This window comes from Schistocerca cancellata, chromosome 10 (genome assembly GCF_023864275.1).
Source record: "Schistocerca cancellata isolate TAMUIC-IGC-003103 chromosome 10, iqSchCanc2.1, whole genome shotgun sequence".
NCBI classification, from domain to species: Eukaryota; Metazoa; Arthropoda; class Insecta; order Orthoptera; family Acrididae; genus Schistocerca; species Schistocerca cancellata.
Genome location: NC_064635.1, coordinates 181,868,544 through 181,885,524, shown reverse-complemented (window position 1 = coordinate 181,885,524; position 16,981 = coordinate 181,868,544). Strand labels below are relative to the sequence as shown.

The 16,981-nt window shown below is 42.2% G+C and overlaps 1 protein-coding gene across 1 annotated transcript in view; it reads right to left on the bottom strand.

The window, feature by feature from the left end:
* LOC126106529 (pecanex-like protein 1) overlaps positions 1 to 16,981 on the bottom strand; it is a 274,178-nt gene that overhangs the window by 56,443 nt on the left and 200,754 nt on the right. The window contains exons 26-28 of the mRNA XM_049912855.1: positions 15,156 to 15,331; positions 12,936 to 13,083; positions 7,942 to 8,093 (exon numbers count right to left, since the gene is read on the bottom strand). Coding sequence (XP_049768812.1) covers positions 7,942 to 8,093; positions 12,936 to 13,083; positions 15,156 to 15,331 — 476 coding nt within the window. The remainder of the gene's footprint in view (positions 1 to 7,941; positions 8,094 to 12,935; positions 13,084 to 15,155; positions 15,332 to 16,981) is intronic.

The following is a 16,981-nucleotide window of genomic DNA, read 5'->3' as shown; positions in this document are numbered from 1 at the left end:
CAGTCCCAGGAGCGGAAAGACTTACCTTAGGGGGAAAAAAGGACGAGTATACACTCGCACAAACACACACATATCCATCCGCATATACACAGACACAAGCAGACATTTGTAAAGGCAAAGAGTTTGGGGAGAGATGTCAGTCGGAGCGGAAGTACAGAGGCAAAGATGATGTTGAAAGACAGGTGAGGTATGAGCGGCGGCAAATTGAATTTAGAAATTAGCGGAGATTGAGGCCTGGCGGATAGCGAGAAGAGAGGATATGCTGAAGGGCAAGTTCCCATCTCCGGAGTTCTGACAGGTTGGTGTTAGTGGGAAGTATCCAGATAACCCGGACGGTGTAACACTGTGCCAAGATGTGCTGGCCGTGCACCAAGGCATGTTTAGCCACAGGGTGATCCTCATTACCAACAAACACTGTCTGCCTGTGTCCATTCATGCGAATGGACAGTTTGTTGCTGGTCATTCCCACATAGAACGCTTCACAGTGTAGGCAGGTCAGTTGGTAAATCACGTGGGTGCTTTCACACGTGGCTCTGCCTTTGATCGTGTACACCTTCCGGGTTACAGGACTGGAATAGGTGGTGGTGGGAGGGTGCATGGGACAGGTTTTACACCGGGGGCGGTTACAAGGGTAGGAGCCAGAGGGTAGGGAAGGTGGTTTGGGGATTTCATAGGGATGAACTAAGAGGTTACGAAGGTTAGGTGGACGGCGGAAAGACACTCTTGGTGGAGTGGGGAGGATTTCATGAAGGATGGATCTCATTTCAGGGCAGGATTTGAGGAAGTCGTATCCCTGCTGGAGAGCCACATTCAGAATCTGATCCAGTCCCGGAAAGTATCCTGTCACAAGTGGGGCACTTTTGGGGTTCTTCTGTGGAAGGTTCCGGGTTTGAGGAGATGAGGAAGTGGCTCTGGTTATTTGCTTCTGTACCAGGTCAGGAGGGTAGTTACGGGATGCAAAAGCTGTTTTCAGGTTGTTGGTGTAATGGTTCAAGGATTCCGGACTGGAGCAGATTCGTTTGCCACGAAGACCTAGGCTGTAGGGAAGGAACCGTTTGATGTGGAATGGGTGGCAGCTGTCATAATGGAGGTACTGTTGCTTGTTGGTGGGTTTGATGTGGACGGACGTGTGAAGCTGGCCTTTGGACAGGTGGAGGTCAACGTCAAGGAAAGTGGCATGGGATTTAGAATAGGACCAGGTGAATCTGATGGAACCAAAGGAGTTGAGGTTGGAGAGGAAATTCTGGAGTTCTTCTTCACTGTGAGTCCAGATCATGAAAATGTCATCAATAAATCTGTACCAAACTTTGGGTTGGCAGGCCTGGGTAACCAAGAAGGCTTCCTCTAAGCGACCCATGAATAGGTTGGCGTACGAGGGGGCCATCCTGGTACCCATGGCTGTTCCCTTTAATTGTTGGTATGTCTGCCCTTCAAAAGTGAAGAAGTTGTGGGTCAGGATGAAGCTGGCTAAGGTAATGAGGAAAGAGGTTTTAGGTAGGGCGGCAGGTGATCGGCGTGAAAGGAAGTGCTCCATCGCAGCGAGGCCCTGGACATGCAGAATATTTGTGTATAAGGAAGTGGCATCAATGGTTACAAGGATGGTTTCCGGGGGTAACAGACTGGGTAGGGATTCCAGGCATTCGAGAAAGTGGTTGGTGTCTTTGATGAAGGATGGGAGACTGCATGTAATGTGTTGAAGGTGTTGATCTACGTAGGCAGAGATGCGTTCTGTGGGGGCTTGGTAACCAGCTACAATGGGACGGCCGGGATGATTGGGTTTGTGAATTTTGGGAAGAAGGTAGAAGGTAGGGGTGCGGGGTGTTGGTGGGGTCAGGAGGTTGATGGAGTCAGGTGAAAGGTTTTGTAGGGGGCCTAAGGTTCTGAGGATTCCTTGAAGCTCCGCCTGGACATCAGGAATGGGATTACCTTGGCAAACTTTATAAGTAGTGTTGTCTGAAAGCTGACGCAGTCCCTCAGCCACATACTCCCGACGATCAAGTACCACAGTCGTGGAACCCTTGTCCGCCGGAAGAATGACGATGGATTGGTCAGCCTTCAGATCATGGATAGCCTGAGCTTCAGCAGTGGTGATGTTGGGAGTAGGATTAAGGTTTTTTAAGAAGGATTGAGAGGCAAGGCTGGAAGTCAGAAATTCCTGGAAGGTTAGGAGAGGGTGATTTTGAGGAAGAGGAGGTGGGTCCCGCTGTGACGGAGGACGAACTGTTCCAGGCATTGTTCAATTTGGATAGTGTCTTGGGGAGTTGGATCATTAGGAGTAGGATTAGGATCATTTTTCTTCGTGGCAAAGTGATATTTCCAGCAGAGAGTACGGGTGTAGGACAGTAAATCTTTGACGAGAGCTGTTTGGTTAAATCTGGGAGTGGGGCTGAAGGTGAGGCCTTTGGATAGGACAGAGGTTTCGGATTGGGAGAGAGGTTTGGAGGAAAGGTTAACTACTGCATTGGGGTGTTGTGGTTCCAGATTGTGTTGATTGGAATTTTGAGGTTTTGGAGGGAGTGGAGCTGGAAGTGGGAGATTGAGTAGATGGGAGAGACTGGGTTTGTGTGCAATGAGAGGAGGTTGAGGTTTGCTGGAAAGGTTGTGAAGGGTGAGTGAGTTGCCTTTCCGGAGGTGGGAAACCAGGAGATTGGATAGTTTTTTAAGGTGGAGGGTGGCATGCTGTTCTAATTTGCGGTTGGCCTGTAGGAGGATGCTCTGAACAACCGGTGTGGATGTGGGAGAGGAAAGATTGAGGACTTTTATTAAGGATAGGAGTTGATGAGCGTGTTGATTGGCTGAGTGGATGTGTAGGTGAAGGATTAGGTGGGTGAGGGCAATGGATTGTTCGGTTTGGAACTGGTATAGGGACTGATGGAAAGAAGGGCTGCAGCCAGAGATGGGAACTTTAAGTGTGAGGCCTTTGGGGGTGATTCCAAATGTCAGACAAGCCTGAGAAAATAAAATATGGGAGTGTAATCTGGCTAGGGCGAAGGCATGTTTGCGGAGGGAATGTAAATAAAACTTAATGGGGTTGTTGTGGAGGTGTTGTGAGGGTGACATGGTACTAGAAGGTGGAAAGTGGAACACGAGGCCGAAATGAAAATGAAAATAAATATAAAAATATATGGGGAGAGATAAAGGTAAAACTAGAAAGGGTCTGTGTATATGCGGATGGATATGTATGTGTGTGTGTGTGTGTGTGTGTGTGTGTGTGTGTGTGTGTGTGTGTGCGCGAGTGTATACCTGTCCTTTTTTCCCCCTAAGGTAAGTCTTTCCGCTCCCGGGATTGGAATGACTCCTTACGCTCTCCCTTAAAACCCAAATCCTTTTGTCTTTCCCTCTCCTTCCCTCTTTCCTGACGAGGCAACCGTTGGTTGCGAAAGCTTGAATTTTGTGTGTTTGTTTGTGTTTGTTTGTGTGTCTATCGACCTGCCAGTGCTTTTGTTTGGTAAGTCTCATCATCTTTCTTTTTAGATATATTTTTCCCATGTGGAATGTTTCCCTCTATTATATTCATATCATTAATTTGAACCCAACAATCACGTTTGTTATTGTCACTGTTACATTTCTTAGTCTTTTCTGTCGTCTTATTTCCTCCTTCTGTTTTTGCCAGCAGTTTCACTTTCTATTCACCTTCTCCTTTTTTACCGTAATCCAGTATACAATTTTATCCCGCCGATATATACTCAATAATACGTAATAATACGTAACCCACTTCCAAACCATAACCAAAAATTTTTTTTCCGCTTTCAACACTACCGCTGCTATAAAATCCACCGTTTCCAGTTCACAAACAGTTCCTTTCAGCTATTAAACAACCTTTTCGGCTAGTTTTAATAACTTTTGCTTAATTTCCATTTCCGTTTTTCTCACATCACCGATCATTTTTAGCCGCTTCCCACAGGTTTTAACGTCATTATTTCTTCATCAGACAATTGTTAGCTTCATTTCCATAATCTGCCACCACCAAACCACTCCTTTTAATGCATCCTCATGTAGTTTTTTCGAAATTTTCCCGTATTTCTCCACCCTTTAACGTGTTTTGGCGGCAACACAACCACCTAACCTTTATGCACATCATTATCTACCTACACAAGTTCACCACAGGATCAACATAGCCCAGCTCTAACCAACCCTTTTTCGCATTTTTCACACCAGATCTCCATTTGCTTTCTAGTTTTACCTTTATCTCTCCCCATATATTTTTATATTTATTTTCATTTTCATTTTCATTTCGGCCTCGAGTTCCACTTTCCACCTTCTAGTACCATGTCACCCTCACAACACCTCCACAACAACCCCATTAAGTTTTATTTACATTCCCTCCGCAAACATGCCTTCACCCTAGCCAGATTACACTCCCATATTTTATTTTCTCAGGCTTGTCTGACATTTGGCATCACCCCCAAAGGCCTCACACTTAAAGTTCCCATCTCTGGCTGCAACCCTTCTTTCCATCAGTCCCTATACCAGTTCCAAACCGAACAATCCATTGCCCTCACCCACCTAATCCTTCACCTACACATCCACTCAGCCAATCAACACGCTCATCAACTCCTATCCTTAATAAAAGTCCTCAATCTTTCCTCTCCCACATCCACACCGGTTGTTCAGAGCATCCTCCTACAGGCCAACCACAAATTAGAACAGCATGCCACCCTCCACCTTAAAAAACTATCCAATCTCCTGGTTTCCCACCTCCGGAAAGGCAACTCACTCACCCTTCACAACCTTTCCAGCAAACCTCAACCTCCTCTCATTGCACACAAACCCAGTCTCTCCCATCTACTCAATCTCCCACTTCCAGCTCCACTCCCTCCAAAACCTCAAAATTCCAATCAACACAATCTGGAACAACAACACCCCAATGCAGTAGTTAACCTTTCCTCCAAACCTCTCTCCCAATCCGAAACCTCTGTCCTATCCAAAGGCCTCACCTTCAGCCCCACTCCCAGATTTAACCAAACAGCTCTCGTCAAAGATTTACTGTCCTACACCTGTACTCTCTGCTGGAAATATCACTTTGCCACGAAGAAAAATGATCCTAATCCTACTCCTAATGATCCAACTCCCCAAGACACTATCCAAATTGAACAATGCCTGGAACAGTTCGTCCTCCGTCACAGCGGGACCCACCTCCTCTTCCTCAAAACCACCCTCTCCTAACCTTCCAGGAATTTCTGACTTCCAGCCTTGCCTCTCAATCCTTCTTAAAAAACCTTCATCCTACTCCCAACATCACCACTGCTGAAGCCCAGGCTATCCATGATCTGAAGGCTGACCAATCCATCGTCATTCTTCCGGCGGACAAGGGTTCGTCGGGAGTATGTGGCTGAGGGACTGCGTCAGCTTTCAGACAACACTACTTATAAAGTTTGCCAAGGTAATCCCATTCCTGATGTCCAGGCGGAGCTTCAAGGAATCCTCAGAACCTTAGGCCCCCTACAAAACCTTTCACCTGACTCCATCAACCTCCTGACCCCACCAACACCCCGCACCCCTACCTTCTACCTTCTTCCCAAAATTCACAAACCCAATCATCCCGGCCGTCCCATTGTAGCTGGTTACCAAGCCCCCACAGAACGCATCTCTGCCTACGTAGATCAACACCTTCAACTCATTACATGCAGTCTCCCATCCTTCATCAAAGACACCAACCACTTTCTCGAATGCCTGGAATCCCTACCCAGTCTGTTACCCCCGGAAACCATCCTTGTAACCATTGATGTCACTTCCTTATACACAAATATTCTGCATGTCCAGGGCCTCGCTGCGATGGAGCACTTCCTTTCACGCCGATCACCTGCCGCCCTACCTAAAACCTCTTTCCTCATTACCTTAGCCAGCTTCATCCTGACCCACAACTTCTTCACTTTTGAAGGGCAGACATACCAACAATTAAAGGGAACAGCCATGGGTACCAGGATGGCCCCCTCGTACGCCAACCTATTCATGGGTCGCTTAGAGGAAGCCTTCTTGGTTACCCAGGCCTGCCAACCCAAAGTTTGGTACAGATTTATTGATGACATTTTCATGATCTGGACTCACAGTGCAGAAGAACTCCAGAATTTCCTCTCCAACCTCAACTCCTTTGGTTCTATCAGATTCACCTGGTCCTATTCTAAATCCCATGCCACTTTCCTTGACGTTGACCTCCACCTGTCCAAAGGCCAGCTTCACACGTCCGTCCACATCAAACCCACCAACAAGCAACAGTACCTCCATTATGACAGCTGCCACCCATTCCACATCAAACGGTCCCTTCCCTACAGCTTAGGTCTTCGTGGCAAACGAATCTGCTCCAGTCCGGAATCCTTGAACCATTACACCAACAACCTGAAAACAGCTTTTGCATCCCGTAACTACCCTCCTGACCTGGTACAGAAGCAAATAACCAGAGCCACTTCCTCATCTCCTCAAAACCGGAACCTTCCACAGAAGAACCCCAAAAGTGCCCCACTTGTGACAGGATACTTTCCGGGACTGGATCAGATTCTGAATGTGGCTCTCCAGCAGGGATACGAATTCCTCAAATCCTGCCCTGAAATGAGATCCATCCTTCATGAAATCCTCCCCACTCCACCAAGAGTGTCTTTCCGCCGTCCACCTAACCTTCGTAACCTCTTAGTTCATCCCTATGAAATCCCCAAACCACCTTCCCTACCCTCTGGCTCCTACCCCTGTAACCGCCCCCGGTGTAAAACCTGTCCCATGCACCCTCCCACCACCACCTATTCCAGTCCTGTAACCCGGAAGGTGTACACGATCAAAAGCAGAGCCACGTGTGAAAGCACCCACGTGATTTACCAACTGACCTGCCTACACTGTGAAGCGTTCTATGTGGGAATGACCAGCAACAAACTGTCCATTCGCATGAATGGACACAGGCAGACAGTGTTTGTTGGTAATGAGGATCACCCTGTGGCTAAACATGCCTTGGTGCACGGCCAGCACATCTTGGCACAGTGTTACACCGTCCGGGTTATCTGGATACTTCCCACTAACACCAACCTGTCAGAACTCCGGAGATGGGAACTTGCCCTTCTGCATATCCTCTCTTCTCGCTATCCGCTAGGCCTCAATCTCCGCTAATTTCTAATTTCAATTTGCCGCCGCTCATACCTCACCTGTCTTTCAACATCATCTTTGCCTCTGTACTTCCGCCCCGACTGACATCTCTCCCCAAACTCTTTGCCTTTACAAATGTCTGCTTGTGTCTGTGTATATGCGGATGGATATGTGTGTGTGTGTGCGCGAGTGTATACCTGTCCTTTTTCCCCCTAAGGTAAGTCTTTCCGCTCCCGGGATTGGAATGACTCCTTACGCTCTCCCTTAAAACCCAAATCCTTTTGTCTTTCCCTCTCCTTCCCTCTTTCCTGACGAGGCAACTGTTGGTTGCGAAAGCTTGAATTTTGTGTGTATGTTTGTGTTTGTTTGTGTGTCTATCGACCTGCCAGCGCTTTTGTTTGGTGTAAGTCTCATCATCTTTCTTTTTAGATATATTTTTCCCATGTGGAATGTTTCCCTCTATTATATTTTTAACTGTAGTATACCTGTCCTTTTTTTCCCCCTAAGGTAAGTCTTTCCGCTCCCGGGATTGGAATGACTCCTTACCCTCTCCCTTAAAACCCATATCCTTTTGTCTTTCCTTCTCCTTCCCTCTTTCCTGACGAGGCAACCGTTGGTTGCGAAAGCTAGAATTTTGTGTGTATGTTTGTGTTTGTTTGTGTGTCTATCGACCTGCCAGTGCTTTTGTTTGGTAAGTCTCATCATCTTTCTTTTTAAATATATTTTTCCCACATGGAATGTTTCCCTCTATTATATTCATATCCCTGTAGTAAGTTAGAGATGGGGACAAACAATAACAACAGACTAATTTTTCTCATGACATTGTAGCAAAATTCTTGAGGGCTGTTTGCGAATAGCATCTCAGATGGATACCTGAGAGCTAGGAGTGAAGGAGTTCCCGACAGGACGGCATTCCGCCAGACAGGATCACCCTCATGAGAGATTACAAGCTTCTCCTCATGCTGGGAGATGGCCTCGTACAAAGCAGCAGGCTCTTCATACTCATCTGGGGCCATGAAGTGGTCCTGCAAACACGGGCAAGTTTAATTTCAACCCCGGAAACAACTGTTTCATGAAAACAGCAAAATTATAGTGGTCAGATACCAGATCTTAGACTGATCTAAATTGCCCAGTCAAAAACTTAATCTCTACACATAAATGATTATAAACAAAACACTTTTTACATTTTAACCATCTCGATTGATTGTCATATCATACATGAAGTGTTCACACCACACAGTACACATATCAAGCGCTCATTGATATGTAGGAAGGTCCTGATCATGAATAATTTTTTTCTATGTTCCTGTCATTTCAAAATCACAATCTTCAGATATGTGGTAAGAAATACATATACAGACTATATATAAAATACACTGGTTTACATGTATAACAGTTCATGTGTGTAGTAACAAAAAGAATATATGAATTGTTAACTCAATAGCAGTATCACAAATTATTCTCAGTAATATTCTGTAGCAATTTTGAATATTACAGCAATTAGAACAAAGTCAGAGTAGTTCAACAGTAGTCCAACAGAGAAATCAATAACTGCATGAAGGTATTACGACACAGAAGGTTACACCACACTATACTGTACATTCTTGTTTGATGCCTGTCGTACTATGATTTTATTTCATAATTTTTGTCGGCATCGAAATACATTGGTTTATCTGACTAAAAGTAAGGGAGAAGACTGCTGAATTTAAGTCAGAAGCTGGTTTATGGCCCCAAAATTAATACACAAAAGTCAATATTGCAGAATGTTAGCGATGTAAGTTTCCCCATAATTTGTTTTGAAAGTTTAATGCTTCTGTACCAAGACATCTTTCATGTAATGTTAATGGTGCAAGAACAATTTGTTATCAATGTTCCTATGACTCTAAAAATTATAATTGTAACATAATAAATAAATTTGAATGAGCCTTCCTGTGTATTACACATGAAATCACTTTTTTATTTGTAATTGAATTTATAAGCAACATAACATAGGCAGTTATCCACTGTTTTCAAAATAAAAAAAGTATTGCAAAAATAAAGAAAAAAAGGAAAAACTGCTTTCATCTAGGATTGAGCCAACCACCCACAAAGTATACTAACTTCTGACCTTACATATCTGTTTCACAGGCGGTGATGTTTCTAATGGATGATGGCTAAATGCAACTCACTGCATCACTCGGATGGATGTCTATCGGGACAAATGGCTATACAGTGAGATATCTGGTGCCTTGAACCACATCACCATTCAGTACATTCTGTGATACCACTACTTATTCTCGTGATGGAATTTCTTTGCTAGCTTTGAAGTCCAGTTCTGTAGAAAATAAGCTGAGAAATTCTCACAAGGATGGCATTTCCTAGTATTGTTTGTAACATATTTCTGCCCAATAACACATTTATCCATATTGTCAATTGAATATTTACTGTGTGCACTTTGTTGCCTTTTCTTTTCTTTGGGGTAAATACTTCCACTTCCACTCATCTCAGCACGGTTTCATCCTCACATAATTTAAAAAGCATCAATCTGCACAGCTTTAATAATTTGCTTGCATATTCCATCTTCTTATCTGTCTGTGCTGTCACTGCTTTCTCCTTCTCATTGTCAATAAAATTAATTCTGTTAACAGCAAACTTCCACGGTCAGACAGCAATGCTCACTACTTTAACTGGAGCTGAGAAGTACCTAGTCAAGGGATGCATTCCAAACAGGACCAACAGAGCAGATTGAATGTATATAGAAATGGGATAGCATGAATAATCACAAAGTTGCTCAACTCTTGTGAGAGCATCATTGACATGCTACAAAATCTAAACTTGCAGATGCTTGAAGATAAATGCTGACAATCTCGTGAAAGCCTACTTACAAAGTTTTAAGAATCAATATTAAGTGAAGAAGAATAATCAATAATAGACTTTATAACTGGGGAAAATACAGTTTTCTCATGTTAAATGACAGTTTACTTTCTCTCAGGACAGTAAAACTTATCAATCATTTGAACGGTTAAGGTTTCACACACCGGCTCAGAGCTTTCCAGCACTTTAGAATCTAATTCCACCAAACACAGCACATTAGTTTCCGAAGCACTGAAATCAAGACTGTGTTGCGCTTTCATAAAACAATGATGGCTCATATTATGTGATCTTGCTAGCTGATGACAGCAGATATTCAGAGTGTAGGACACACAATGCAGGTAATCCACAGCAACATCAGTGTTAAGTAGCACAAATACACAAATATGAAAAGCTGATGGTTTAAATTAATAAACATAGTGTATCAACAAGAAAACCTAGCTTTCAAATATAATACTGGTCTCGAAGATTAATAAGCATTCATATATAATATTGGTCTTTTTTTCGTGTGTTACACTTTAAGATACATCACACAAATGTGCCAATAAAATTTTAAATAATGATATAATGTCTGGTCTTCTGGGTCCAAAATTCTTGTATGTGGCTGGTCTTCAAAAACTGAAGTTTGAAATGAGGGCCAAAGGCTCTGGGGTTTAAGAAAGTCATCGCATATTCTGACACAAAACATAATTCATCTTGCTTAAAAGGATATTTACTTTGAAAGTAATGCTATTTAAACCATCATTCACATTATTTCCCCACGACCTGTTAGAACTAGGTACATTTCAGCAGTTGCTAGAGAGCGCCAGAGAACAGACATTCTACACGTGCGCAACACCGATGATGTAGGAAGCCCATATGTTTGCAAGCATAAAGCATTAAGAGGTCTTACATTACATCATAAAGGAAACACAACATCAGAGGATACTCCAAGAGCATTGGAATCTCATAAACCATATTAGGATACATAATTTGGCTTAAAGTGCACATTTGTATGTCCATATTCATAATGAAGTAGGCACCAACCTGATATTAATCCTCTCAGAGTGGTTTTCCGGATGAAAATTTTCTTAAACAAAAAGTACTGTATTACCTCATGTTTGGTTCTTTATTATGGAATAATGCCATACGTGCCTGAAGATGAAAACGTGCACTTGAAACTCACAAACAGCTGATAATAGCCAATAGTGTAGAATAAATTGACTGCCTCAGGGAAAAAAAATTAGTAAAAGCCAAATTTCTTTAGCAAACCAACGAAAATGACTTCACTGTTCTGCAAGACGATTAATAATCAACTGCCAAAAACATGAAAATATAATAAAATCACAAAACTGAAACTGACAACATATTTTAGCCTTATTTGGTTTAATTCACTTGACAGCTGCTTGCCACAGAAATCAATTTTGTTTTCCTTTGACATGAGAGGTGTAAACAAAGAGGAGACAGCAAAATCACTAAATGTACACACAGATCATGCAGACTACCCCATTCACATGACAACCCAGACTGCTCTGCACATACGCAAATCTGGCAGCTTGGGAAGGCACACTAGAAACTTTTCCGGGTAGCATCTGGCTGCTTGTTACTACTGCCAATACATACAACAGCCACACATCAAGTAGCCAGATGTGGGAAAAGGTACTGCTCATATGTGACTCTACTGCACATGTGCACGAGTTCACTGGCAACTGCTCAAACAAACCTAATGTAAATAGCAGTGGTGTCACGCTCATCGGAAGCAGTTTGTTGTTACGAAGTATTACACGGACTTCCTCCTAAAGCCTTTGACACAGTTTGTTGTTGGCAGATGCTTGTGTATGCAGTGTGTTTTGTTGCTGTAAATGGCACATTTCCTTTTCAACTTCTATTTTTCCCCCCTCTTGTATATGTTTAATTACTGCAGTATTATTCTCCAGTAGCATGAACATTAAGATTCTTTGTTAGAGTGTCAGTCCTTATCAATCAAAATTATAAAAATTTAAGTAAAAACTAAAACAAAGAAAAATTCCCAAAATTCTAAAAATTTCCTGGTTGTCCCAGGGTATATACACCCTGGCATGTCACGATCAGCTGCATATTGTGACGCCAGGTGGTCAACTTTGTTGTTGCCAACAGTTTGATAGTGGCCATTCATCTTCGTCGACAGCTAATTGCTAATCATACTGACATAAAGAGCTGTGTAGTGCTTCTGTACGACACAGCTGCTTCCACAAATGGACCAGCCTCTGATAGAGCAGGATAAGCCTGCAACAGGACTGGAGCACTAAGTGCTGGGTGAGTGTACTGGGCAGGTCTTGCACCTCAGTCTTCCACAAGGATATGGATCCACGGAGAGAGGTTAGGAGTGAGGGGGATATAGGGACGGACTAGGATGTTCTGTACATCGGATGTGTGCCAGAACACTGCTTTCGGAGGGGGTGGGGTGGATCTCGGGAAGAATGTCCCTTATTTTAGGACACAATGAGAGAGAATTGAAGCCCTGATGAAGGATACGGTTCAGCTGTTCCAGTAGACGATGATATTGTGTGACAAGGAGGGTGCTTCTTTGTGGATGATTCTTGGGGTGGTAGGAGGACTGGGGGTGTGTGAGGATACGGCAGAGGAAAGCTGTTTGCAAACTAGGTTCAGGGGGTAGAGCCTGTCTGTGAAGGCCTTCGTGGACTATCAGCATTCTGGACAGTTGTCAGTTAGTGGGTTTAATGTAGACAGAGGTGTGGATGGAGCCATCAGAGATGGAAGTCAACATCCAAGATGGTGGCCATTCGGCTAAGTGTGTGCACATTTTCTGTGAGCATTTGTACTCTATCTCAATAAAGGATTGCTCCAAAAGGTAGCAAGTTTTCTTTCTTTTTGTGTGCACCTGTCACTGATTCAATGCTTCTGCTATTTGGTGTGTGAGTCTCCTTTAATTCAAAAGTATTTACATTCTACCACAATTTACCCACAAACTTAGATGTAGATGCTGTCACAAAAGCAAAGGGACTCTCACAGCAACTGTACTAGAGATACGTGTTTACCTGGTGAAGCTTCAGGGACATCCGCACTCCGGGTGCCACCACCTTCCTCAGGAGCTCCATGTCTGAGAAAATCCACTCATCCCGCACAGATGTTATCCGGAAGTCTCCTTTGAAAAGTGCGTGCAGGCCATACAAGAAGAACTCCACACTGCAAATCACAAAAACTTGTCATTTTACAGGAATCTTTTTCATAGTATAGAACACAATTTTAGCCAGACACCTATAATTGAAATGATTATGAGTACTGTATAAAAAGCACACACTAAGAAAAACATCCAGTGTTAACTCTATAACACACACCCATACACACACACTAAATTCTCTCTCACTTGATATCTCTGAAATGCAAGTCATGTTGCCAAATTAAAACATCCAGGTACAATATCTGAACAAAAAAAATAAAGTACCTCAAATAAAACAGTTTCAGGATGTACAAAAATTCCAACCTTGAAACAAGAGCATACTTAACAAGTTTGCAAATCCAAAAACACAAGAAATCTGTTCAAGTAGTTTCTTTCCCTATGTTAGATAAGTATGATTGTATTGTTTGCAGCTGAACTGCAACACAAATTACATAATGGAACGGCTTTGTAAATGGGGATTAAAGGAAGAGGAACTGCTAGAAATAAAAGACCACAAAAGTACATAAATGAAAATGAAAAGAAATTGGCTACATTAACATGGGTAGTATGAGCAAGAATAAAAATAAAACTGTTTGCCATGTCAAAGTGGGGAAAAAACAACACAAATTACCACAATATACAAGTTCACAAAACAACTTTTTCCTGTTTGTTGTAAGTTCAGATTACAGATATTACTCAATAGAACAGTGGCATTCAATGTGAGCAGTGTGTAATGGTGTCCGTATATTGTGAACAGAAGGCCAGTTTACATGTGATTACATGCAACAGAGAATGCTCAACTAATACAACAATATCCTACAGAAGTCGTACATAGCCAAAGTTTTAATTATGATCTCAAAAAACTAAACTTATGTGATTAATTTTTTGTTTGTTTGCATGCAGATGTCTGCATTCCTGGTACACATCAAATTCCCTAGCCCTAAGTAACACACCACACTGCTCGAGGAGTGAAAACAAAATGGCACAGGCCACTGATAAAGTGGATCATCGTGCGGCAATTCATTTTCTGTATTTGACGGGGAGCAAGCCGTAACAATTCGGCCCGATACGCTAAATCTGTAAGACAACAATGCACCATTATAAGAGGCAGTGGTTTGGAGGCACATATGCTTCAAGCGTGATTACAAAAGTTTGAACAATGAAAGATGGAATGGCAGAGCAACTCTTTGTGAAGAAACTGAAATTTTCAAGAAAAGTGGGGTTCCAAGTGCTCTGAGACTGGCAAATCACAATCGAGGTAATAGTGGAAAATACAAAAATCAGTTTTCAACACATTGCACGATATTCTTTACTTTCGCCCACTCAAAAGCAGAACCAAAGCACCAAAACTAATGTTGCAGAAATGTCAGGACAATCCAGATGGCTCCTTTAACCACCTAATCGCTACAGGCAACATCTGGGTGTGTCCCTACAACCTCAGGAAAGGAGCGAAGCAAGCAGTGGAAGTGAGTGGATTTATCACCACCAAAAAAAAGGCGAAGATCCAGCCGTAATCGAGCTATGTGATGTAGACTATTTTTTGTGACAGTCATAATCTGGCATTAACAGATTATGTTCAATCTGATGTTAACAGACTGTCTGTAACAAGTACACCATAACAGTAAGATGCTACCACAATCTCCTGGCAAGATTAAGGGAGTCTGTCAGTATACAGTGTCACAGGAAACTGGGCCATTTTTGCACCATAGCAATGCCTCAACTCATTACACAAAGCACACTGTCAGACATGCTGCTTCTTTGGGTTGCCAATTTTGCTTCAGCCTTGTATTCTCCTGACACGGCACACAATGACTCAGATAAAGAAACCACTGCATGGCAGTAATCTCCAGCACAACTAGGTGATTTTCCAGGTAGGATGTTTGCCGATCAGCCAAAATGCAGATTTACATAACCAAAGCCTCCCCAGTGTCATCTACTATCGGGAAAAATTTGTCGCACAGAAGAGTGAATATGTAGAGAAATACTTTTGTGTCTGCAGTTTGATTTTGTTTTTCTTTTTTTAGTGATAATTAAAACATTAAGACTATCCATCACACATGTCAACAGACACACAGAAATACCTGAATGCATCAAATACCTGGAGACAGTGTTATGCGAGGCAGCCCCGAGTGTTCGTCTCCCGAGAAGACTCAGTGCGAAGCACAGGGACACCAACGTCGAGTCGCGCCCTCGATCCGACAACTGCGCCAGCAGTGTCTCCGAACTGGATGCCTCGGCACCGCTGCTGCTAGCTTTTCTCGCAATCTCTGCTTCCTAAAAGTGAGCCGTACACAAACACTGAACAAATCTGGATATCAAAGACAACCTACATGTCTATTACTGTGAGCATCTCGCTACACGTACACAGGTGTGCTGCCACTATAATTTCACGCGGTATTCTTAGTATCATGGCTTCACAATGCCAAACCACCCAAGACAGAGATGAATGGGTAATGGAGGCACTAATTTAAAAATACAATGTACATTACCCAGTCAAATTCTGGCTATTTATTACAAGACATTTATTTCTAATGGAATACTAAAAAACAGGTAAATAAATGAAAAACATATCAGATTTCATAGCCATAGGTTTTCATGGCATGTACTTACACCTTAGTGAGTCTTGTTACATGGGGATTATGCATGTCTCTGTGCCTAGCATTTCATCTCCTAGTGCTAGAGATATCTTCGACCCCCCCCCCCCCCTTTTTTTGCTCAAACCGTGGCCTAATGCCCATATAACAAAAATTACCAAAGTTTTCCCAATGCCTTATCAAAACCAGCTCTTCTCCATGCAAGTGAATGTTGGACTCTCCATCAGAACAAACAACATTCGAAGGGGCATATCTTTCAGCAACAGAATGAGAGGTGAGAAAAATTAAGAAAACAATGTCACGTAAAGAAATAGTATACAGAAGTAGTAATTAAAAATTAAAGTGTCATCAGAAAGTTAGGGGACATCCGTTAATTCCAGGAGGGTCTGGCGCCATTTTATTTTATTTATTGATTTATTTATTTATTTTGAGTGGGGTGGGGGTAGCGCCCCTCTGCTTTACCTGAGGTTTACCTTACTATCTTTAAATAATTAAATTTATTTTATATGTTCACATTTTTGTTTCATACCACTAAAAACACCAAGTTGTTGCTTAAATTAATTTTATAAATGTTATTTCTTCTTATTATGGATATTCTCTGAATATTTTCTGCTATTTGGCAGCTTTCGAGACAGGTACTCAAATTAAACTTGTTATAGTGCACCTTAAATATAGTTGTCATTTTCAGCTACAATTTCACAGAAAAATGTGGAACACAGATTAAGAAAGTTTATTAAACTATGTTTTTAACACATGATTAAAAACACTTCATTTTAAACATTCTAACCCTGGTTTGTATTTGGACGGAAAGACAGACAAACAGGCACATGGACAAAAATGCTCCATGAAAATAGTATTAAGTGTTTTGATGGAACCCTAAAAAAACTGATCTGTTATTGATATACAATGTACATTAAATATCACTGAAACTTTACTTACTTTGCAGATGAAATACAACATTGTTTGTACCTTCCTTTGAACTTTAGATTATATAGTTTTTCAATCTTTTCATTTATGTGATCACTAAGAGTATTCTTGTCACTGAACTTCAGCTTCGTTTCCTTCTACAAACTATTAACTTCTTGCTGGTGTGTGTGTTTCAATTTATCAGTACATCACTTAAAATACGCATTGTAAAAGTTTTAATACAAATTTTTGAACACAATAACATTCGCTTTGTATGCTTTGCACAATATCATGACTAATGCACTGACTGACAGTGATATTGAACCGCATGGCAGGAACTCCTCGAATGGAATCCAAAACTTGCACAGCGCTCATTTAAAATCAAGGAATCCCAGGCATGCATTCAGTTCATATTGGTGGGTAT